The sequence below is a fragment of the Blennius ocellaris genome, assembly GCF_963422515.1.
Source record: "Blennius ocellaris genome assembly, chromosome: 3".
NCBI classification, from domain to species: domain Eukaryota; kingdom Metazoa; phylum Chordata; class Actinopteri; order Blenniiformes; family Blenniidae; genus Blennius; species Blennius ocellaris.
The window spans coordinates 27,006,722-27,030,564 of NC_137652.1; the positions used below are offsets into that span (position 1 = coordinate 27,006,722).

At 45.5% G+C, this 23,843-nt stretch overlaps 3 protein-coding genes across 3 annotated transcripts in view; all 3 read left to right on the forward strand.

Annotated features, from left to right (window-relative positions):
- aspscr1 (ASPSCR1 tether for SLC2A4, UBX domain containing) overlaps positions 1-1,024 on the forward strand; it is a 27,832-nt gene extending 26,808 nt beyond the window's left edge. The window contains exon 17 of the mRNA XM_080517061.1: positions 752-1,024. Within this exon, the coding sequence (XP_080373187.1) occupies positions 752-762 (11 nt within the window). The 3' untranslated portion in view covers positions 763-1,024. The remainder of the gene's footprint in view (positions 1-751) is intronic.
- Positions 1,025-2,973: 1,949 nt separating this feature from the next.
- LOC308146678 (myeloid-associated differentiation marker-like protein 2) lies at positions 2,974-6,157 on the forward strand. The gene is made up of 2 exons (XM_080518581.1): positions 2,974-3,620; positions 5,447-6,157. The coding sequence occupies exons 1-2, from the start codon at positions 3,334-3,336 to the stop codon at positions 6,090-6,092; spliced, it is 933 nt and encodes a 310-aa protein (XP_080374707.1). The 5' UTR covers positions 2,974-3,333; the 3' UTR covers positions 6,093-6,157.
- An 8,204-nt stretch (positions 6,158-14,361) lies between these two features.
- pycr1b (pyrroline-5-carboxylate reductase 1b) lies at positions 14,362-23,147 on the forward strand. The gene is made up of 9 exons (XM_080519091.1): positions 14,362-14,500; positions 15,098-15,190; positions 15,776-15,846; positions 16,479-16,658; positions 16,769-16,876; positions 16,998-17,111; positions 19,971-20,063; positions 21,476-21,639; positions 22,111-23,147. Exons 2-9 carry the CDS (start codon positions 15,124-15,126, stop codon positions 22,280-22,282), a joined length of 969 nt encoding a protein of 322 aa, XP_080375217.1. The 5' UTR covers positions 14,362-14,500; positions 15,098-15,123; the 3' UTR covers positions 22,283-23,147.
- The last annotated feature ends 696 nt before the right edge of the window (positions 23,148-23,843 follow it).

Below are 23,843 nucleotides of genomic sequence, written 5' to 3' on the forward strand. Positions count from 1 at the left end.
ACACACTCTGTTTTTAACTAATGTGTGAGATATCCTGTAAATAGTCCTCGCAATGTGTTCCTCATGCCGCTGATTTAGACGGCGCTGCGTTTCGTCTCGGGGCACAACACTGATCAAAGTATCGGGACGTCGCTATCGGCCAATCAGGGAGCTTCTCAGATCACACTCAAACTGCATTATGGTCCAGTTGCAAGAGCAGCGGAATGCGCGTCGCTGCGTCAAGTCATTAAACACACGTTTATTCATCGCTCATTTGAAGGGTTTAAATAATAGTTGGAACAACAATGTAACTTGGAAGTTTGTTTTGTTCAGTTATCAATGAGGTACTCTTTTTTTTCCACTAAGTACATTTTAAATATTGTCTCGTTATATATTCATGTCCCATTTGAGTCATAGGAGTCAATTATTTTGTAATATGTTATCATCATGTTGCATTGCAGGAGAAACACATATAAATATATATCGTTAGTTTAAATATTTCATTTCATATGAATTATACAAAACACATGTTTTGCAATGTTCAGATTTACTACTAGTGTCTATTTGTCATTATCCCCAAAAAGCTTTTAATGGAGGGGCTTCATTTTTACATTTTTGGTGTTAATGCTTGTAAATTAACCTAAGTTTAATGATGTAAATGTTATTGAAGAAGATATTGAAGAAAAGACTTCATAAAGGTCCAGATCATCATTCTTATGTTGATTTTGTGATTTTCTTCTTTCCCCCCCCCCTTTGTTCATTTCCTGCACAGGTAAGAAATAAAAGCGGGTTGTGTGGTTTGGTGGGACGATGGAGTGACGCGCCGACGCGTCAGAGGCTGCACTTTGTGAATCCTTCATGGAGAATCTCCACAGCGGCTTGTCGACGGAGAAACGAACTAGTGAATTATTAAATTGTGGATAAGATTGCCGTGCGTCATTCCTGCTGCTCAGTTCGAGTGGCGAGCGCTGGGCAGGAGAACTGCAGTGGAAAAAAAGATTAAAGATGGTTTGAACTAAAAATATCTTGTGTGTGGAGTTTTAAAAATGACGCCCTTTTACTCCAAAACTGTTTTGTTGTTCCTGTCTGGGTCAATTTCAGTATTTCATGTTTCTACTGAGCGGATTGACCAGCAGGTGGAGACAGAGAACAGGGGAAAAGAAATAAAATGAAACCAGAACAACTTCAAGATGAGTTTTTAAATGTACAAAACCATTAACCTGCAAGAATCACTAACTTACTGACAAAAGAGGAATTGTAAAGGATTTTAATAAATCTTTTTCAGATTTGCATCCTCAGTTGTGAGCAGATATTCTTAAACATAAAACGTGTTTTATTTGGAGATTATTCTCGCCATACTGGCTTTTTATGGTTAAAAAGTTCTGTTTTAGCTGGAGGCTTTTCACATTGTTTTTGTTTTTGTTTCTTTTAACAAATCGCTTCGAGTGGTTCAGATCTTTTCCTTTATTTTAGATTGAACTCCACCTGGAGCACAAAACGTCCCGTACGGCGAGCGAGGCCGAGCTCGCTGCTGAATATTCAGCAGCAGGTCCGTCTGAGGAGCCGGAGGAGAACAAAACGGAGCAAAAAGAATTGACACCGTTTGTCCAGCAGGTCATTTTTGGAGCTTCCGTGGCCACATGGTCGTAACTGAAGAAGGCTCCGATGTAATCTACAACCTCGTACCAACGTACGTGTGTGACTCAATCATTCAAACGCTCTTGGGTGTGGTTGAAATCCGACCTCACCTCCGACAGTCGAATAATTGAGATTTCCGGTCCGGATGCATTGTGTGGATCAGCTCCAGCCTCTGACGAAGGCCTCGCCGGCCACCGTAGGGTCGCCTGCAGCTTCACACTGGTGAACGCCTGAGTTCAGTGATTTGCGAAGCAGAGTGACCGAGTTCTTCTCTAACTGCTAATCCAACCATGCGTCTGTCCATGGCCACAGCCGACCCGTCCTCACCTGCTGCGATTGGAGACCAAAAGCAATTTTTGCTTCAATTCATTGGTCAACCATCCATTTATTTATTTGATTTTTACCTCTTCACTTGCTGAGACGCACTTTCATAAGATCAGTCAGGTTTAGCCACATACACTCTCTCACACACACACACCGATGGTGACGGCTAACAAAGTGCTGACTCGCCATTGGGAGAACTTGATGTTGATGGACTCTTAAAGACACGAGAGACCAGAGGCTGGAATCTTCCATCTCTTCTGACACCTCTTCTGTCCATCATGAAGCACCTTCGCAGCTCATGGCTCTAAAGATAAAGATCTTCACAGGTCGTCCACAGTGCTACAAGGACTACTTTTATTTGTTTCAGGTAATTTATTCATCCGATGTTTTATTTATTGTCTAATTCCTTGAAGAAAGGAACCCAACGAGACTCCACAACTGATCTTGCACATAAAATACTTGAGTTGCCTCCAGATGGGAACATTTTCTTATATGCTAATTCAATCGATGGAGGTTTTTTTTTTAATGATCTGTGTGTTTCCAACCTTGTGTCGGCTTTCCCACCTCATTCCACGGTGTCTGCATGCTTCGCCTGCACACCCCAACACATGTACGTAACCGGCTGAGACTCATGGCCACGGCCCAACCCAAAATAACTCCCTCTGTGGTGTGACTGACCAGCGCCCCCCCCCCCCCCCCCCCCCTCCTCCTCACTGCACTGGGAGGCTCCACGAGGGAGGAGAAAGTGTGTGACCAGAGGGGGGGTTCGAGGATGAGACGGAGCATAATGGATAAACACGTCAGAGTCTGAGTCAGGAATCGGCAGGTTCTCGCCGACGCCTCTGGGTTGCTTCCGCGGTGGTTTCCTGGTTTACCAGTGGCACCAAGCTGAGCTTGACCCTCACCCTCCCTCCCCCCCGGCTGAAAGGTGAGTAGGTGTGTTGGGCCGTGCAGCAGATCAGTCGTGTCTGACATCGTGTTTGGCATTCCTATTGACGAGGCTCCGATTCACCAACACAGGAACAACCCGGCGGAAACACCTGAGAATCTGATTCTCCTGCCACGTGTGGAACCAGGAAAGAGGAGACGGTTCTCGTTTGGCTAGGGGAGTTCTGACACTGGAATCCCCCCCCCGACATGTCACAGCCAGGGGATTTCTTCTGAAGGGATGCAAAAGTGGAAGTGAATGAAGAGAGAGGACTCGGGTGAAGGTACGGCACAGAGACGTCGCTTCGTGGGAGAGGTGAAGACGCATTTTCCTTGTTCTTTTCTGCCAGTAGTAAGTGGATGCCGTCACAGACGCCGTTCAAGCTCCACATCCTCCTGCTTTTGAGGGACTCTGGACGTTGAATCTCCCCGAAGGACCCGTCTGTCCGTGTCGTGGATGTGTTGATGGCCATGGACGCCCAGGGCGGCCCGTACCTCAACACCAAGGCCCTCTGCTCGCCTCTGGGCGCCGCCCGCATCTGTCAGCTGGCGATGGGCTGCGCCGTCATCGCCATGGTGACCCACAGCGCCGGCTACAGCGGCTCGCAGGGGGTGTTCTGCATGGCGGCGTGGTGCTTCTGCTTCGCCATGTCGGTGGTGGTGTTCTTCCTGGACGCCACGCGTCTGTACGGCTTCCTGCCGCTGTCCTGGGATAACCTGACCGTCACGTGTGCCGCCTTCGCCACGCTCATGTGAGTCCCTTCTTCAGGTGACCCTTCAAGGAACAACGAGGAGACAAATAACCGGTTTAGGACTGTTGGAGGAAGTTTAGTACCACATGTGCAGAGAGAACAAGGAAATAGGTCCAAATAAATACATTATGGGTCTTAAAATAGACTCTTATGTACTTAATTTTAATTAGAAATAAAACGTTTTCAGCTACAATGTCTTTAGAGAAAAGGTTTAGCAGAACTCCACTCCACTTCAAAATGTATTTTCTAACCTAGACAAGCGTGTATATTATCGACACGATAGTTTTATTTGTGTAGCACCAGAATTTAAACAGTTGTGTTAGAAATGAGTTGTTTCAGTTTGTGGGAAATCGGAAAATAAAAGCTGCTTCAGCTTGTTTGGTCTTCATCCAGGAAACTTAAGTCATAAATACATTTACTGTATTATATTCCTCACACTTTGCTTTTACTTTCGATTTGTGTTAAAATGTACATTTTTGTTTTAGTTTAGCTCACACTGACCGATATTAATTAACAGTTTTGAAGTAAAAGCTTATTTGACAGTGTCCTGGTAACATAATTGCTCCTTTCCTAGAAAAGCAAGTGTTGAACTTTGGCCTTTTTCTTCTGCCAATTAAAATAAGTACGGAACATTTCATTTCTCTTCCAATGTCATTTTCACTCGGACTGTTGCAGCTCCAAAGCTGTTGATAGAAACGACTCAGATTTGACTCATCCAGTCACGTTCGTGACGCAAAGCCACGTGGTTGTACTATTTTAAGGAGCGCGGAGGTTTAGCACAGGACAAACGTGACTCAGGTGGACGTCACTGGTCTGAAATCAGCGTTTTTTTGAAAATCTTGGTTTTTATGTGGCTGTGAATGAAAAGTAAAAAGAAAAGAGTGAGGCCGCATGGTGGATCTTGTAGAGAGCTCAAGAGGTAGACGGTCTTTTGTGAATCCACATGCCGGATTATCTGTCTGCAGACGTTTTCATGTTTTTAGTTAAAGGAGTCGTCACCTGGAAATCACCTTTCCTTGTTAAAACATGTATGTTGGTGTTTGACCTCGGTTGAAATTTGCGTTTGAATAGTGGCTCCTTTATGAATTTTTTTGTTTAAACTCTTCGTTCAAACCAGAATCTCGCGGGAGATTTGTATTGCGTTCCTGTGTCGTCGTCACCACAGGAGCTAACATCATAAAGCCACTTCCGCTAAATGTAGCAGTTAGCCGCTAATGGGACTAGTATAAACATTGACCCCCCCCCCCCATGTGATTTACAAAACACCCTGTGTTTTATTTTTTAAATCTCCGGGGTGCGTTGCTCTGAGGCTCCACAATCGTTTTTTGTTTTTTGTTTTTTGTTTTTATTTTCTGTGTGAGCAAATGACTGCTATGCTACCGCTACGCTATCGCCATGATTTTCTGCGTTGATAAAATTTCAGAAGTGATTTAAGGACACGTCAAATTGGACCCGATATAGGAGAAAACCAGTTGATGATGCAATGGTTGTTCGGTCCTCACCTCTGGAATGCCCTCCCCCTCCCTGTTAGACAAGCCCCCTCACTGTCCATTTTTAAAACTCGTCTTAAAACACATTTTTATTCTTTGGCTTTTACCTCAGTGAGAGACTCTGGTCTGGTTTTAGTGCCTTCGTTTTTTTTGTTGTTTTAACCTTTTATGTTTTGTTTATTGTTTTAACATCTTATTGTTTTTATTGTTTTAGTGTTTTTATTTTGCGACTTATATTTTTATTTACAATGTACAGCACTTTGTTTCAGCTGCGGCTGCTTAAAAGTGCTTTATAAATAAAGTTGATTGATTGATTGATTCTGTCCTCTCCTGCAGGTACGTGACGGCCTCTGTTGTCTACCCGCTGTTCTTCGTCCGGTCCGAGTGTCCCTACGCCGGCTGTCAAGTCCGGGATTTCCGGATCGCCGTGACCGTCTGCTCCATCCTGGCCACTCTGGCCTACGGGGCGGAGGTGGTTCTGTGCCGGGCCAGGCCGGGCCAGATCGTGGTGGGCTACATGGCCACCGCCTCCGGCCTACTCAAAGTGGTTCAGGGCTTCGTGGCCTGCGTCATCTTCGGCGCGCTGGCCAACGGGAGCCAGTACGCCCGCTACGGCGCCACCATCTACTGCGTGGCGGTGTACGCGTTCTGCTTCGCCCTGACCGCGGTGGCGGTCGTCATGACCCTGTGCCGGCGGACGAAGAACGTGTGCTGCGTGCCCTTCGAGCGGTTCGTGGTGGTGTGCACGCTGCTGCAGGTGCTGCTCTACCTGAGCGCGTCGGTGGTGTGGCCGGTGTTCTGCTTCGACGCCAAGTACGGCTCCCCGGCGAGGCCGTCGTCGTGTCCGCAGGGGAAGTGTCCGTGGGACAGCAAGGTGGTGGTGGCCGTCTTCTCCTTCGTCAACTTTGGGTTGTATGCGGCGGATCTGGCCTACTCCCAGAGGATAAAGTTCGTGTCGCCGCGGGGGAACTCTCGGGCCTAGCGCTCGGCGTGTTGATGTTTTTGACTTTGTCATTTGAAGACTCAGAAAAGACTGAAAGCAACAATCTGCCGATGAGAGGACCCCCCCTCCCCCCACATCCCTCTAACTGCCCCCCCCCCCCCCCCCCCCTTTTCCCTGAGAACCTGCCTCACCCAGGCAGCCGGGACCCGCTGGTATGTCCTCCACAATCCTCATAATCCGAGCCACCCCCCCCGCCCCTGCCCTCCCCGCCCCCCCCGATCCTGGACCTGTGGAATAAGGCGCAGTCTGACTCGCTACTTGAGTTCCTGCTCATAATACACCAGCATCTTGACTATAAATAGTGGATCTGGCATCTGCGGCACGCCAGTCATCTGCGAACCCCCTCACCGGCCAACCAGGACCGTCGGCCTCCAGAAATAAACACGAGCCTCACGGAAGCCATGACACAGCGTTTATAAGAGGCTGGTGTGAAAAGCTTCCTGCAGCCTGTTAAACACACAAACTATTTGAAAATCGAGTCTCTTGCTGGATTTTTTTTAATTTTTTTTTTTATTCTTCCTTTTTCCAGCAGGGACGACGACCTGCAGTTTGGGCTTCTTTAAGCAGAATAATCCCAGTTGCGCAGCGGCAACCTGGTCAGAGTGACCGAGGGCAGTTTGAACTTTCACTCAGACCTGCTCCGGCCTCGACTCGCAGCTCGGATGTCAGCGAGCCGCTTGCCGCCATTCCTCCGGTTAGAAATGATCTGTGTGGTGAGACGGCCTCCGTAAAGTGTGTCAGAGCACTAAGTGGTTTTTTACACTCGAATAAACTTTGCTAATCTACTCACATGGAGCTGCTTGTAATCATTCCAGTTCATTGAAAAGTCTCTCAGAAATGGACTGTGAGCCATCTGCGCACCGCCGAGCGCAGTCGGCAACTAAAAATGGAACGGCCGCTGAGGACTGGAGAGAGACGTTAAAGACACAAACAAACAGGATTCTTTTGAATAGTTATAGAAAAGGATTCTCCCATATTTCATTTACAAAGTCGAGTGAGTGTTTAATGGTTTTGTTTTTTTTAATTCTATGTGCAAAACAAAACCGGCAGTCTATTAATAATGTAATGCCTCAGTTACTTCAAAATGTAGTTATTCCACAAAACGAGGTACGCAGATTTATTTGGGCTATTGTGTATTTATTTGTCATATTTTGAATGATGTCCTTCTATAATCACAATTATATTTTCTTATATTTAGACTATATTAACATTCTCTGTTGTACTTATAACTGACTGAGTTATCAGATTTTTTATTATTTCTGGTATTTATTTATCCTGTGATGTTGTTGTAGTCTGTTGTTGCATTATTTATCTATTTATCTGATTGCACTGGCTGCTCTATGCAACATTTTAATTGCCCCTCTGGGGACAAATAAAGTCTATCATTGATGACTGATTGAAGAAAAACAAAAGGGGGCGGGGCTTCCTGTCAATACATCTTTTTACCTCGGAAAATTACAAAAATAGTGTCACATCCCTGCAGTTCTTTATCCAACCTCCACGCTACACTGATGCACTGATGTCCTCATCGGGTGGAGGCTCAGGATTCTCTCGTTGTTCTGTGAGCGTCACCCAGTCGAGTCTCGTAGATGATCTCAGATCTCGGTCCTTATCTGTCCTGCAGGTTCTTCATCTCCAGCTGATAAAGGAGAGAAGACGGAGCTCTGCCAGTGTGATTAAAGAAAAAAGACACCTGATCTTACTTGGGCTCTCCAGATTTTCACCCTGACTGTCTTTCAGCCCTCCGTTCTCACACATCATACCACCAGTCACCTCCTCCTCCTCCTCCTCCTCCTCCTCCTCCTCCTCTTCCTCCTCCGGTCACTCCGGTGAATCTCCTCTCTCTAATCCAGGATCAATGTAGTGGCCCGTCACATCTGCGAGAGCTCTGGATGTATTATATGAAGTCCTGGGGAAGCGGCTGCGGCCCAGCATACGTCTCTCACAACAAATCCAGCACCAGTTGGCTGCTCTTGTATCCAAATCTGAGACGGCAGAACGGCGTCACCGCGCCGCCGGGAGATTTGCTCTTCTAGACATTGTGCCAATTTATGTAAAGTACAAGTGAATAATGTGCGCGTGCAGACGGAGCAGATGATGGGAGGATTTGAGGGGCTTCTTTCGTCAAACTGCTGAAGATTTGTTTTTGTTTCACAAAACTTGATAACTGTTTTGTTGAGGCGACATTGTGGTTCGGAGTGTGCAGCAGTCTGCCAGGGGGGGTTGAGCCTCGGCTGATTTCTTTGTCTGATTATCAGTGAAACGTGACGAGAGAGAGAGAGAGAGAGAGAGAGAGAGAGAGAGAGAGAGAGAGAGAGAGGATAAACTGATAGCCGATGTCACCACAGAGAGCGGGGTACTTCCTGCAGACCCCCGATCAGCAGCTGTTCCACGTTTGAGGCCTCCCTCCCCCCGGCGGGCCTCCGTCTGAAACACAGCAGCATGTACACTGGTCTGATGGCGATGCGCTGCGACAGGTGCCCATCATAACTGTCCCCCTCCTGAATTTTTTTCCAGCCAGCTGTGGGGGGGTGCCCTCATGGGGGGGGGGGGGTGAGAGGTGGACGACTGGCTCGTCGTCGTGACTAATCTCCGATGGCGCATCTTGCTGATGTCAGCCCCCCTCGTAGCTCTTGGCTCTTGCTTTCCTCTTTGCCAAATGTTGTGTGGAACATTGTTGGAGTGTAAATCTTTGCTCCCAGTGGAGCTGAAGACATGCCAGCCCCCCGCCCCCCCCCCCCCCCCATCCTCTCTGGCTTCCTGCAGGAGTCGTTTTGTGAGGCGGCAGGAGTACTTTTCAGGGGATGGAGACGATAATACGCGAGACATGAAACACACGGGCTCAAAAGTCACTGCTATTGCAGGGCTGCTGCGCAGGATTGCATCAGGTTGAGCAGCTTTCCTGTAGATTAACCTGTAAACAACCCTGTGGTTCCTCCGCTGGGCTGCACGTGTTGTTTTACCTGCATCTGCTGAACTCGCAAGGAAAATCCTGCAGCGACGCCCATGACAATGTGAAATCTGCGATCGGTTATGTTTGTGTGGTTTTGAAATCCTCTCATGAGGTCCATCTGTTACGCTTGTTGCTGTTCTGAAGAGAGGAGAAGAACCTTTTTTAGCGTCAACACAGGAGACGGACACTGATTATGACTGTGGTCAACGAATTGAGCCACATAGTCTGACGTCTTCCCTCCACAGCCTGCATCAACCTTCTCCAGCAACATGTTCATATGACATTCAAATTATTACATCACATGACTTTAAACAGGGAGACATTTTACTTATGTTGTTGTTGGTTTTTTTTCTTTTTTGTTTCTTAACTCTGTCAGCAGAATGCCGCCACCTCTGAGTCTGCTTTCTACAAAGGTTTCTTCCTGTTCGACAGAGTTTTTCTTTCCAGTCACAAATAAAGCTGCTTGCTCATGTGGATTTGTTGGGTTTTTCTCTTTTCTCTGTTAAAAGCACCTCGAGATGACTGTGTTGTATTTGGTGCCATAAAAATAAAGTTGAATTGAATTGAATAACTTTGGCCAGAATTCATTTCATCAACGGAGTTGAATCATGAGATTCTGTGCCGACGGACGCAGCAGATCAAAACAAATCAAAGAAGTCGATCTGCATGTTGGAGCCTCTGCTCCTGGGTTTACATGAGTTCCCTTCAGGTCCCCCGCTTTCCTCCCACAAGTCGTCTGTCTCTGTGTGTTTGTCCTGCGATGGGAAAAAAAAAAAAAAAAAACATGCCCAAAGCATGAAATGTGCCAGAAATACAGCTTCAGATGTGACATGAACCACAACCAACTCAAATCAAAACAAAAACAAAGCGAGACGCGTAAACCGTGCAAGAAGACGAGGAAAACAAGAAAATAGTTAACAATGCAAAATTTGAATACAAGTGCATTTATGTTCATATGTTTTTCCCTACTAAAAATACAAACGTGCGACATTCTGCTGAGTCATCATCGTCCCCGACCCCGATGAATGACCACGTGTTGCACCACTTCCTCCCTCCAACGCCAACCTGACGTACAGTTCGGTTCTTCGCCTTGTTAGATGAGTTAACTGTGAGCTGAGCGACAGACACACGGACGAGGGAGGATGGCGGCTGATTGCACAGCGTCTCTCCGCCGCCATCTTTAACGATTTCAGTCCGATTGTGTTCCCGAGACGTTGCTGCGAAGTTTCTGTGGGGAAAATCCTTTATTAGTTTCGTGGGTTGACATTAAATTGAAAGCTGACATTACACCCGGTGCCTTAACTTCCCCGCTGTCACTCCTTCTGTCTTCCCTCTTTGTCACTCGCTTCCGTCTCAGACTGCAGGAGGGAGTCGAACACTTGGGAAAGATTCTCTGTCTGTCTTTGATATTAAATATGCACATCTTCTTGTGCTCCACGAAGCCACTTTCCTCTGTCTCGCTTGCGTTTTCTCAGTCCTGCTCTCTCTCTCTCTCTCACACACACACACACACACACACACACACACACACACACACACACACACACACACACACACACACACACACACACACACACACCACGGGACCCTAATCACTGCCAGCAACAATTTGTTGTGAAAGCTCCTCCTAGATCAGTTTGTCACTGTGTACCGAGAAGTAAAAAAAAAAAAAAACAAGATTTGTGCTCTCTGGTATTTTTTAATAAATCTCTTGGGGTTTTGTCAAAAAAAAAAAAAAAGAAAGGAAGAGGGAATGAGTGTTGTCACGCCTCGGCACACATACCCAGTCTGAGTGATAGATAGCGCTGAAGCAGGCAGTGGCAAATTGACTTTGTCTGTCAGACGTGGAGGAACAGTTACAGGAGAATATCGCTGAGAATTTCAGCGTGCTGGAGACGAGGTTCAGGCCACAGCGTTTGTTTTTTTTAATTATTCCACCAACTGAACAACACTCGGTGTCATTAGAGGAGAATATTGCTCCCTGATTGTCCTGGTTTTATTATGAAGATGAGCTCAGCCGGCTTCTTTTCACACCACAGTGTGAAGCAGTTGGAGGTTCGATTCAAAATACCACCAACATGTTAGAAACCACGTCAAAACAATAGGAAAAGCTGATTGATGTCGATTTAAAGAAACTCTGCAGTACGCATACGTAAATTCCCTTGTCTTTTCTTTTCTTTTCTTTCTTTCCATTCCACACATCAACATGTTCCGGTCACAGTCATTTGTTCCAGTTATCACACGTTCAGGTTTATAATCTTGTCTTGTTCCTTCACCTTCCTCGTCTTTCTCTGTTTGTCCCCCGGTTCCTCCTGCTCTCATGGATTGTGTTCAGCTGTGTCTCATTTACTTCTCACTCCTGGTGTGTAGTCAGCGGCGTGCCTTGTATCTCCTGATTATTCTTTTCTTTTTTCTTTTTTTTTTTTGCACGTATTGGTGGGATAAATGAGGCTGCAAGTGAACAGTTTGTCCTGATATTTGATGAACGAGTGGGCACGAGGATTTGAGTACGATTGACGGGGGGCGAATAGCGACGGTTTGAGAACTCGGTTGAAAACATTTGCACAGCTACAAACTTTCTAGAGTACTCTCAGTCTGCGGTATGTATCAGAGTATCCAGAGTATCCAGAGTATCCAATATCCTCCTCCCCGAAACTCACTTTGGACACTGAAATCAATATGTTTGCGCTGTTTGTTCTTCTTGTTGCACCAATGTCACCAAAACAAATTCCTGGTATTGCGTAAACTATACTTGGCAACAAACCCGATTCTGACGTAGGGAGTGAAGGTTTGTTGCATCCAAACTGTTGCACCAGTGAATCCTGATTCTGATAGAAATAGACGAGAACCGTTTGCTATGTATGTACCTGACCCCCCCGAACTGACCTGGGGACTCTCCACAGCACAATGCATTGTGGGGGGAAAAGCAGACGCTCTCGTCTACTGAGAAGCCTTTGGTCCGGTTATCCATGTGGACGACACGAAGCAAAGACCAAACTGTTGCCGTACAACTTGTATGCGCTTTCATGGAAATCCTGTTTCACATCGACTCTCTGTCCTTCCAACCATTTGAATACCATCAGGAATCTGTGAGACATTGAAACCATCTGCTGCTGAGGTCACATCACGCCTTCACTGGTCTGGTTCAGTCTTTGTCTGAACAGGAACTCTACATATAACCAGTGATGTGGCTGTTTAATATGTTCACATGGCTTTGTGTCTATATGTACATAATGTCAGCATGTAAATATTTACATTTAATATCTTTCGTTTAAGAGTTTCGTCAATGTAATGGTTATCTATTAAATTTAATTGTCTAAAAAAAAACTTGTTGGATTGGATGGAGAAACACTTGATGGACTGTCAAGATTCATTTCTCAAGAGGTCTAAGTCTGTTTTGTTTTGGGTTTTTTTAGTGCGATCAGCTGGATAACAATTCTCCCACTAATGTTTTTAAAAAGTCCTAAAAGTCTGCGAATGTGTGCTTTGAATACGTTCCGAAGCCCCGCAGGAGTCAAAGCAGGGAGAACCCGAACAACGCATTTGTTTAGTTCTCGGTTTTTATCTCTTTGCTTTCGGCTGATGGAGGCAGACGAGGCTCTGAGCAGCTGGTGGAGCTTTCAGGGATCAACCTCAGGCCTTTGCTTTATATACATAGATATACATAGAGATGGGAGCGTACTCAATGTCTCACTCCGCGTTCCTGTGAGGAGAATAAATGGAATGTGGTTCCCCCCAAAAAGGAGACATACCGTTTCCTCCTGTGGAGGGTAAATTTAGCCTGGCATGGCACGGCATGGCATCTGAAACATGAAAGGAAGAGACAGGCAGATGGAGGAGAAGAAGAGGGTCAATCCCATTAAAACGTGCAGAGGGGAGATTTCAAGCATCAAACTGTCAGTTACAGGCCAAGTTCAAGGCTCATTTTTCTGTGGATGTGCCGTCGAACTACCAGGGGATAGTGTGCAAAAAAAAAAGAAAAAAGAAAGAAGCTGTAGCCACTGCTCATTAACGAACACACATTTCGTGTTCCACCAAATCTACGGGGAGAGGAAACAAATGCAAAGTCTGCAATTGGAAAAAAAACATTTTATTCAAATTCACAGGCCAAAAACAATATTAATAATAGAAGGCTGAAAACTCGAAGTGTTTTGGTGACTCATCTTGACATGTCAGTGCAGTAGGTAGACGGTGATATCAGACTAATTAAAGATGTGTTTTATCACAGGAAAATGAGACGTATTTTAAAAGTAGATGACCGGTATGAGCAAGCTATGTTTGTTTTTACATAATGTCACAGGAAATATACTGAAACCAACAGAATTCAAGGGGTAAAGAGTAGATCACTTACTAAACTATGCTGTAATGTGCGATCAGCTGGATAACAATTCTCACACTGGCTTGTGGCGGCCAAGCGTTCATAGCGACGTCGCTTTTTGATCCTTCGATGTCGGCTCTTCCTATCATTGTGAAGCAGAAGTCACCAAGGATTGTTCACCCACTAATAGGGAATGTGAGCTGGGGTTAGACCGTCGTGAGACAGGTTAGTTTTACTCTACTGATGATGTGTTGTTGCAATAGTAATTGCAACAACTAATATAAAACTAACTAAAACAAATATAAAATGTCATTTTAATACATTTTATATTTTATTGATCCCCTTGTCCTAATCCCTTTTTTTAAAATGTATTTCTTGTATTTCCTTGTAAACACTATCTGATTGGTGCTTTATCAATACGTTTACCCTGCCTGCCCCCCTGCTTTATAGATTTGTGTTTCTTTTGTAATTTTAAGCTTCTGTAATCAGGTTGCTTGAATTTGAAGTCGATATTGAAACTGTCTTGGATGAGACCAGGCTCATGATGCCAGGTTTAACCTTGACTTTACAAACTGCTCTGGTTTCGTGACATTGACGCTTAGTAACTGTGTTACATCACTGATACATGATGAGAGAATAGATGCTGTGAAGTCCCGTTTTTGTCCCAAAACATGACCAGACATGGTGCGGAAAGGTGAGATCAGTCCCGCTTTGGTGTCAGATGAGTCAAACACGGTGAGAATAGACGCTGATGAGTCCTGGTTTTGTCTACAAACTTCCTCCACGTGTCACTCTCCTCAGATTTGACCTATTTTCCTTCAGGCGGCAGCGCGAGCTGAAACCCCAGGGCTGATGCAACTGGGCTGCACGGACTGTAAACCCCGCCCACATGTACCCACCTGGCTTATGATTGGCCGAACGCTCATACTATCTCTGCCCTGATTGGTCCGGACCGCTGTCCATTACCGGTGAATGAGGCAAGAGTAGAAAGGAAGCCACGTTGACACACAAATAAGTGCCACTTTTTGACTTTTTTTCTGCGTCTCGGGAGTAACGCTCACGTCCACAACCAACATCTGTATTCTCAGTGGCTTCAGGCGGATTATCTAGCTGGAGGTATGATGTATTTCATCCCGTTTTTGTTTTATTTGGCGCTAGCCGCTCTCAGGAGGTCACCGGCTAGCTAGAAAAGCTATCATCTGTGATTCAGATTCAAATCTTCACAAATTGACAGCTTGTTAGCAAAAAAAAAAGAAGAAGAAAACATTAGAAGATGTTAACGTCTGTACCTAACGGAGTTTCAACCTGTGGTGTGGGTTTTCGGGTGTGTGCAGAGCCGCTTACAATCCGGCGGCGTTAATGAGTTGGAAGCTTCGTGTCCTCGGCTGAATGTAGCCTGAAGCTCGAACTGTCACTTTCTGAAATATTTCATGCAGATGAGTTTCGTGTGTGTGTGTGTGTGGGTATGTGTGTGTGAAGCTTCCAGAGTGTCACTCAGTGTCAGAGGAGGTGTTTCATCACTGTTCACTGTCTTTGGACCAGCTACAGGAGTTTTCTCCAGATTTCATCACCACCAAAAGTCTCTTTCTGCACTTTTCTTCCAAAGTGAATGACATGATGTGCATCAGAAGGCTTTGTTTTCCAGTCTGCACACACCATCTCACTATGTTGTTGTTGTCCCCCCCCCCCCCCCCCTCCTCTCTCTCTCTCCAGGGCAGAAACGCCACATCATTGCCAGGATGAGTGTTGGGTTCATTGGAGCAGGCCAGCTGGCTCATGCGCTGGTCAAAGGCTTCACTGCTGCAGGTGAGTCCAGCCTGGAAATCTACTGTCACACTTGGGTTTTTTTTTTTTATTATTCTCTGCTTTCACAAGCTTGTACACAATCACGGAAACATTAATATTCACTACGTGGCATTTTATCGTCTTGTTTACCCATAAAAACACGCATGAATCGAAATGTCTTCATAGCAGAACGCCACTCCTGAAATGTGTGTCGACACACACCTGCCCACGCCACGGGTGAATTTACTGCTCACGGGCCAACGCTGCAGATCATGGGGCATTCGTCTTCTGCAACAAAGGCAGAAGAATCACTTGAATAACTGCTAATTAATTGGCTTGGCAGTATTTAAAGCAAATAAGAAGAGTCGTGAAGACTTTAGTCGGACGACCTCACTGTGTTGTTCTGGTATAGATTTGGAGCCGTATTGACTTTTCTGTCATTCTCTTTCTAATCTAACGTGATTGTTTCCTTTTAAAGTTCTCTCATCTACATTCCAGTCTCTTGTTAAAGTGTCTCTTGACTGATGAGCTGTTCTTTCCCACCTTATCATCTCTCCTGCCTCCTGCCTCCTCCTTCCTGCCTCCTGCCTCCTGCCTCCTGCCCAGGTGTGATCGCGACTCACAGGATCACAGCCAGCTCCCCGGACACAGACCTGCCCACTGTGTCGGGTCTGAGGGTGAGGAGCTCGGTCTTTTAATGTTTGTGTGGTGTTACGTGTCTGCTCGTCCTGCACGGTCATTAAACTTGGACGATACACATAATTACGGTCATTATGGTTCCTCCTCTTTTTGTGTGAATAAACGCTTTATAAGTTTACCTTGGCCAAAGCAAGTCACCTCAGCATCCAGAACCACAATCATAATATCATAAAACGCTGCATCCAAGTTCTTTTTCTCCCAGCCGTGGGACTGGAAAAAGTTGAGTTATTTTCTATTAATTGCAGTTTCACACTAAAACTGACCCACCAAGCTGAGGTAAGTCTAGTCTGTATATGTATCCAGAGCTATTGAGCAGTCCAGCCATAAATTAATGAATGCCTCTGCTTCCCCACACCCAAACTGGAGGAAAACACCTGTAGTCATTATGCAACATGAGTTGTTGAGTTATTGTAAATAGATTCAGTGCCTACATGTGTGCAGGAAGTAGCGGTAACCCTTGTCACAGGCTTTGATGATTTTCTTCATTATTGCACTGTTAAAGCCTATTTTGTCTCACAGTTTATTAATCTTCCACAATGTAGAAATGCAGTTTGATTGTTTATAAGCCCTGGTTGTTCACTGATTTCGCCTGTTCTTACTGGTTTTGTAGAAAATGGGTGTAAATCTGACAACGAGCAACAAAGAGACGGTGAACAAGAGTGACGTGCTCTTCCTGGCCGTGAAGCCCCACATCATCCCCTTCGTGCTGGACGAGATCGGACCCGACATCGAGGACCGCCACCTCATCGTGTCCTGTGCCGCTGGTGTCACCATCAGCTCCATAGAGAAGGTCCGCCTCTGAAACAACTCCTCAATCCTCCTGAGCCTGTTCTCGTTGGGTTCTGTTGCTGGGGATGGCAAGAAAACGTTTGCGACCGATTCCTTTATTTTGTTTTGCAGAAGCTGCTTCAGTACCGGACAGCTCCTAAAGTCATGCGGTGCATGACGAACACTCCGGTGGTGGTGAAGGAGGGAGCGACGGTGTACGCCACCGGGACACATGCAGAGGTGAGGAAAGTTTAACTGGCTGCAGGAGAAGTGAACGTCTTGCAGTGTGGCGTGGCCGCAGCAGCCAGCTCCATCAGGGAGTGAAAGTGTCTGTGGAAGCTTGATGACTTCACTCTTTCAGGTGGAGGACGGGAAGCTGCTGGAGCAGCTGATGGCCAGTGTGGGTTTCTGCACGGAGGTGGAGGAGGACCTCATTGACGCCGTCACCGGCCTGAGCGGCAGCGGACCGGCCTACGTGAGTAACTTCACAATGATGCGTGGCTGAGGCGGCTCGGCGTGTAGTTGGAGGATTTGACTTTGATTCCTTAATGGGGGGGAAACGTGGAGGCTGTACTGGTCCAACCGTCCATTCATATTTCACACCACTTCATCCGACAGACAGGAGGGCTGAAGCTGATCCCAGAGCACACACACACTCCTCCTGTTAATATTAGAATCGCCGATTACACTCGAACCCGCACCAGCCACTACATCACTATCCCTCTATGAAGTCTTCATCCAAAAATAAACCCTCTCGGATTCTGCTTTGTTCAGTTGTTTCTCTCCAGACTCTCCTTCTGGTCCTTTGAGAGCCGCTGAGGCTCATTCAGATTGATGGAGAACCGATCTGATAGGCTCTGTTTCTGGAAGACTGGCTGCCATTGCTCACGTTTATCTTCTGCTGTCTGCTCTCCGAGCCAGTCACAATATTTTACATTAATTATTCACCCTGTAATGTGTCAAAAGTAGTGACAGTTCCTGATAAGACGCTGAGAATAATGAGTACATCCTCGCAGATGGAAGCCGAAAGTTTCTACAGATAAAGTCTATACGACAAAGGATTTAAGTGTTTATTTGCTTTGAATGTTTTGAGTTCAGCGTCTTCAGCAACTTAGATTTGACCAAAATGACAGAAGACTTTAATCTTGGAAAAATTAGCATTCAGTGTGCGTGGCCCTCCTCTTGGTATATTCTGTGGATGTATTACTGTTTTTAAAGTCAATCGGTGGTATAAAAAAAAACCAACAAACAAACAAAACGACGCTAGTCTTGTTCATAAAACGGTCACGCTGAAGGTACTGTGTGTAGACTGGAGGTACTGTGTGTAGACTGGAGGTACTGTGTGTAGACTGAAGGTACTGTGTGTAGACTGGAGGTACTGTGTGTAGACTGGAGGTACTGTGTGCAGACTGGAGGTACTGTGTGTAGACTGAAGGTACTGTGTGTAGACTGGAGGTACTGTGTGTAGACTGGAGGTACTGTGTGCAGACTGGAGGTACTGTGTGCAGACTGGAGGGACTGTGTGCAGACTGGAGGGACTGTGTGCAGACTGGAGGTACTGTGTGCAGACTGAAGGTACTGTGTGCAGACTGAAGGTACTGTGTGCAGACTGGAGGTACTGTGTGCAGACTGGAGGTACTGTGTGTAGACTGGAGGTACTGTGTGTAGACTGGAGGTACTGTGTGCAGACTGGAGGGACTGTGTGCAGACTGGAGGTACTGTGTGCAGACTGGAGGTACTGTGTGTAGACTGGAGGTACTGTGTGCAGACTGGAGGTACTGTGTGCAGACTGGAGGGACTGTGTGTAGACTGCAGGTACTGTGTGTAGACTGGAGGTACTGTGTGCAGACTGGAGGTACTGTGTGCAGACTGGAGGTACTGTGTGTAGACTGGAGGTACTGTGTGCAGACTGAAGGTACTGTGTGTAGACTGAAGTGTGCAGCCGACGAGGAAATTAAAGAGTCATTTTGTCTTGGCTTTTTATCAGCTGGTCTGCATTGAGCTCAGGAAGGAGTTTTTTGTGTATTCCCATTTCTTTTTTCCTAACAACACACCTCAAGGTTTTTTAATTTTGCAATATCTTTCTCATTTAAATCACAAGAGTTTTGCTGGAGCACCGGAATTCTCCGATATTGTACTTGCATCACATTTAACTGTGTAACTTGTTATGCTGTTGTAATGAATTCCTAAATACTGAAATATGACATGTAATGATGCGAAAGCTTTCACAACATGAAACGGGTTCATGTCGTCAGAAAATGTAAAAAAAAATATGACGATATTACTGTAGAACATCAGATGCATTTCTTTTTCCTACTAGAGAATCTTTTGTTCTTGATTCGTCCTCCATTCCCAAGCAAAGAGACCCAACAACCAAATCTCTTTTTAGAAAAATGTCAGTTTTTATTTGATTTTATAAAAGAAGTAGCATCAGAATCTATTGGTCCTTCTTTGTGCTATTATTTAGGACTAAATGTGGGTTTATTGAGATCAACCTGGACTGAAGTGAAATGAGCGTGACTCCAGTGTCCTCGACTGATTATTCTATCTGTGTGAAGGAAAGAATCAGAGAAATGGAGCTTCGCGCTCATATATTAGTTATGTCAGATGCCCCATATTTCCTCGGTAGGATCGTCCAATCAAACCCAGAAATTCTCAGATTGCCCCTTTTCTGACACTAGATAAATTCAGGTACGTCGTTGGTATTCAGCTAACTTCACCTCTGGGCCGTTTGTGCCACAGAGAGATTTGTGCTGCTGCTTTCATTTCTTGTCTTTCCACTGAACCCATTTATCAACTCTGGTAAATACTCCACCACAACAATCGCACGTCATCACATATTTCTGAAAACCAACGGAACATTTTTTTTTTTTGGATTTAACAACAGTTGCATAAACAAAAATCCAATTTTATGAAGGTGATAATTTTTCTTCTTTTGTTAAAAATCACTAAATCGAGTTGCTACGCTACTTATTTCTACTCCGCAGCCACTTGATTAGGATCATCAGATATGATCCATTGCAGCAGTTATTTATAAAAAATCTCCTTCCCGGGAGAAGGAATTTATTTCAAGAGGTGTTGTTTATTTCCTCCCTCCGGTGTTTGTGTATAGAAAAGCCAAAAAATATTAGAAATGCCTCAACATGGTAGTGTCACAGCTCCAAATGACCATGTAAATATGAGTAGAATACCATTATGATGCTTTACTTCCTAATGGCAGCAGCGTGTGAGGCTGTTTGACTGGATCATGGTAAGAAGGCCTGGTGACGTGTCGGTCCGACATGAGGCCTGTAAAGTCTGGTAAAATAACGGTGGCGTCTCTTTGCTCCCCCAGGCGTTCACGGCCGTGGACGCGCTCGCAGACGGAGGGGTGAAGATGGGTCTTCCCCGGAGACTGGCCGTCCGCCTCGGAGCTCAGGCCCTACTGGTCAGTTGTGTGTGTGTCTGTCTGTGTGTGTGTCTTTTGTTGCACCAACTCTGGATATTAAATCTCCTTGATCTGCTGCCGTGCATGTTTGCAGGCAGAAAACTCATTAAGATGGAGTTGCTTTCAGTGCACCCAGCAATTTTACTGTCTGATAACTGCTGACTTTTGTTCGACGCAATAATGAAACGCCAGGAAAAATAAACACCTACGGGGCACGCTGGCTCGTCCCCCCCAAAAAAAGTGAGGGGGGGGTAGGAGGATTTATTTTGATCTGTTTCCTGCAGGGTGACGACAAATTTTGAATTGCTGTTTTTAAGCATAAAACCAAATATGGTTGGGTTTTGTTAATGCGTGTTGGTGAGACCACAGCTTGGAGGTTTATCAAATTAAAAGACTGGAAGATAATTCTTTTTTTTTTTTTTAAACAGTTGTTCCCCTTTCAGCTGCTCCAGTCTTTCGTCCTCCTTGTTCCATGTCAGAGATGCAGAATATTCTCCGTTCCTTCACTTCATTGCTTATTTGTCTTTTACACCCGTTCCTTCACACTCGCCTGCCTTATTTTTCACTGAGAGCTTTTATTTTCCACAAGTCTGGCTTCCCATCACAAATTAGTAAGTCAGATTATCAGATTTTTTTTGTTTTGTTTTGTTTTAGTAAATCTAAATGTTTGTGTGTTTTGTACGGGAGTAAAAACTTTATCTGAGAAATATAAACCATCAATACATCCGCCAAGCTGAACGAAGCTTTCCTTCATATGAAACCTTGAATAAAATCCTTTTTTTTTTTTCTCTCTCTTTGTTGCTTAATGTTTGCATTTTCTACTGGTAGAAACATTTTTGATGACTCTATGCTGGTTTGAAGATTTATTTATAAGAACCATGGGCCAAAACTCTTCAGCGAGAATGAACTCGCCCATAATGCAGCAGTAGTTGCAGAAGGAGGTTTTTTTTAAACATTTCACACGAATTTGCTCCAGATTGTTTCATTAAAATTGGCTTTATGTTGAGATTGGTGGAAATATAGACATTTTCATGGTGTGCTCTGCTGCGCCCAAGAAAAACAGGCCTGCGTGAAAAAGTACAACTGAGGCTTTTTAGTTCTCGACTTTTTTTGAAATTTAGTAAGTAATCACTCTTGTTGAGCTGAATATTGGATTTACATTTTTGCAGTCAAGTAATCATGAACCAGCCGAACGGGGATCCTTTATCATGTACGACTCACGAACTCGCCACCATGTTGAAAGCGATCAGCCGTGATCTCCACACTTTGGGCGGCCGCGTCGTAAACGTTTTTAAAAAAAGAAAACAAACAAATGGATGTGTATGTTCTAACCGACGCTGCCGTCGACCCCCAGAGTGTGTCTCCGTGAAGTAAAGTCCTGCACCGTTCCCTGTGTGTGTGTGTGTGTTCAGGGCGCGGCCAAGATGCTGCTGGACTCGGAGCAGCACCCCGGGCAGCTGAAGGACAACGTGTGCTCTCCAGGGGGCGCCACCATCCACGCCCTGCACGTGCTGGAGAGCGGCGGCTTCCGCAGCCTCCTGATCAAGGCGGTGGAGGCGTCGTGCATCAGGACGCGGTGAGATCTTCCCTCCGGTGTGGACCACGCTGCCGTTAATCATCGTTTCACTGCTTAATGAGAAAAGGCTGATCGCTCCTGCCACACATGATTACCACGCCTGGAACATGTGTGTTTCTCATCAATGAGCCAGTTATTGAGCCGAAAGTCCTCAACATTCTACAAGGAATCAAGTCTTTTGTTTTAAAGGAATTGTTAAATTTGACGAGAAGGGAAACGCGTTTGCAGTGAAATAGTGTATTTAGAGTGAGAGCCGTACACCTTTTTAATGTAAAAACAAGACTTTTACGATGAAAGCGTCAGTGGTTGAAACATCCTGATGTGTAGATTATAGACGTCCTGCTGCAAAGGTCATGTATCTTCAAAATGGACCCGGTCACTTTAGCCAGAGTAGAACTTAGTCAGTGTATAAGAAAATGTTGGTTGTCGAGTTTTGATTCCTCCTCCTCTTCCTCCTCCTCCTCCTCGCAGTGAGCTGCAGTATCTTGCAGACCAGGAGCGAATCTCACCAGCGGCCATCAAGAAAACCACGCTGGACAAAGTGCTGCAGCAGCCCGGCGTCGCCGTCGGCGAGACCAGCAACGGCAAGGCAGGACTCAACCTGTTCAACCATCGTACGTCTGGGGTCAAGAAGAAGAACTGAAGACTTGGGGGAGCACACACACACACACACACACACAGGTCACGCGTGTGGCGTGTGGAAACATGCACAGGGGTGGAAGCAACAAGTGAGACAAATATTTAAAGGGACTCTGAACTGCTGAGCGCCAGCGGAGCTGTGAAGCAGGTCGTCCTGCAGCGATGCTCTTCTTCTTCTACTGTTACAGCCTCACGAAGCGAAGCAGCAAAACTCCAGCAATGGAGAGGAGAGGAGAGGAGAGGAGAGGAGAGGAGAGGAGGGGAGGGGAGAGGAGGGGAGAGGAGAGGAGAGGAGAGGAGAGGAGAGCATGTGTGTCCAGTGTTTCTGTGTTTGGGAGCTGCAGCGGCCCGGCAGCTCGTCACCTGATCCTCCTGCTGCCCCCCAAAAAACTCGCTTTTTATGTACGTCTTTAATGTCTTTAGAGGGGAAATGATGAAAACCACACTGTAAAGTCTGTCAATTTGGTTTTTTTTCGGAGGGGGGAGGGACTGAACTGGTAATGAAGACTGAATGTGTATCAAACACACACTTTTTAAAACTGTTTAGTCAGATTTCAACTTGTTATTCAAGGACTTTGTGCCTTTGGCCCACAGTGTATTTTTTTCTTATGAGTCATTCCAAGCTGCAATAGACTTCTGAATTAAACCTTCTTTTTTTTTTTTTTTTTTTTTTTTGTGCGTCTTAACACCCAAAGGCACTTTGTACATTTTCTCTCATAAGCGAATTGTTTTCTGCGAGAAAGTTTAAACTACCAACAGTGAATTTCAAACTACAGATTATGCGATCCGTCCAATTCTTTGTCTTTTCATCCCCTTTATGTTGAATATCATGTTGTTGTTGTTTTTTGTCTGCCAACCTGCGATGTGAGTGAACAAACTGTTGATATTAAAGAAGCAGAGTTTCTAGTTTCCCCTCCACTTGCTTCTCCTGCAGCCTCCCGTCTCCATCAGTGACTCATTAAAATGCACGCCGGCCTCCAGATGGCGCTCTGTGATCAACGTGACCCAGTTGCACGTGCCCCCAAAGATCAAATTGCCCTCTTCACGTTGCTGCGGGTTGACAGTGACTTAAAAGTGAGCTGCGGTGTCATGTTTCAGTGACTACACACCTCTTGATGTGAATCAACACGGAACTGACAATCGCTTCATTGCATCTCAATTCTAAATGTGTAAAATTTACACACACACAAAAAAAAAACCCTGATTCTAGAATTTCAAGACAGACCTGGGAATTTCCTTGGTATCTTTTTAATTTACCGCTTTCAGGGTAAAAGTCCTTTCCTCTTTTTTTTTCCAGAACGTAAGCATGAGATGAGGCTTGACGGTAGAATGACTTTTCCAAGTTTTCAGGCATTCCGACTAGTTGTGTGGTTTTAATTTTCTCATGCTGATTCCCTTCACCCATCAACCTGTAGCGCTGATCCTGAATCTGTTCAGCTCACTGTGGCCCAGGGCAGGAGAAACCCTGTCTCACTTCAATTTAACCTTGCATTCTTGTTTTTAGACCGTGAGAGGAAACTGAAATACTCGAAGCATCCCCCCCCCCTCCCCCTACACACACACGG

What these genes read in the sequence shown, in the direction of transcription:
- pycr1b (XM_080519091.1), top strand. Translation starts at nt 15,124, where the DNA reads ATGAGTGTTGGGTTCATTGGAGCAGGCCAGCTGGCTCATGCGCTGGTC. An exon ending in GCGGCAGCGGACCGGCCTAC is followed by an intron (nt 17,112 to 19,970) that starts GTGAGTAACTTC and finishes TTGCTCCCCCAG; the next exon opens with GCGTTCACGGCCGTGGACGC. An exon ending in TCGGAGCTCAGGCCCTACTG is followed by an intron (nt 20,064 to 21,475) that starts GTCAGTTGTGTG and finishes GTGTGTGTTCAG; the next exon opens with GGCGCGGCCAAGATGCTGCT.
- LOC308146678 (XM_080518581.1), top strand. Translation starts at nt 3,334, where the DNA reads ATGGCCATGGACGCCCAGGGCGGCCCGTACCTCAACACCAAGGCCCTC. An exon ending in GCCGCCTTCGCCACGCTCAT is followed by an intron (nt 3,621 to 5,446) that starts GTGAGTCCCTTC and finishes CCTCTCCTGCAG; the next exon opens with GTACGTGACGGCCTCTGTTG.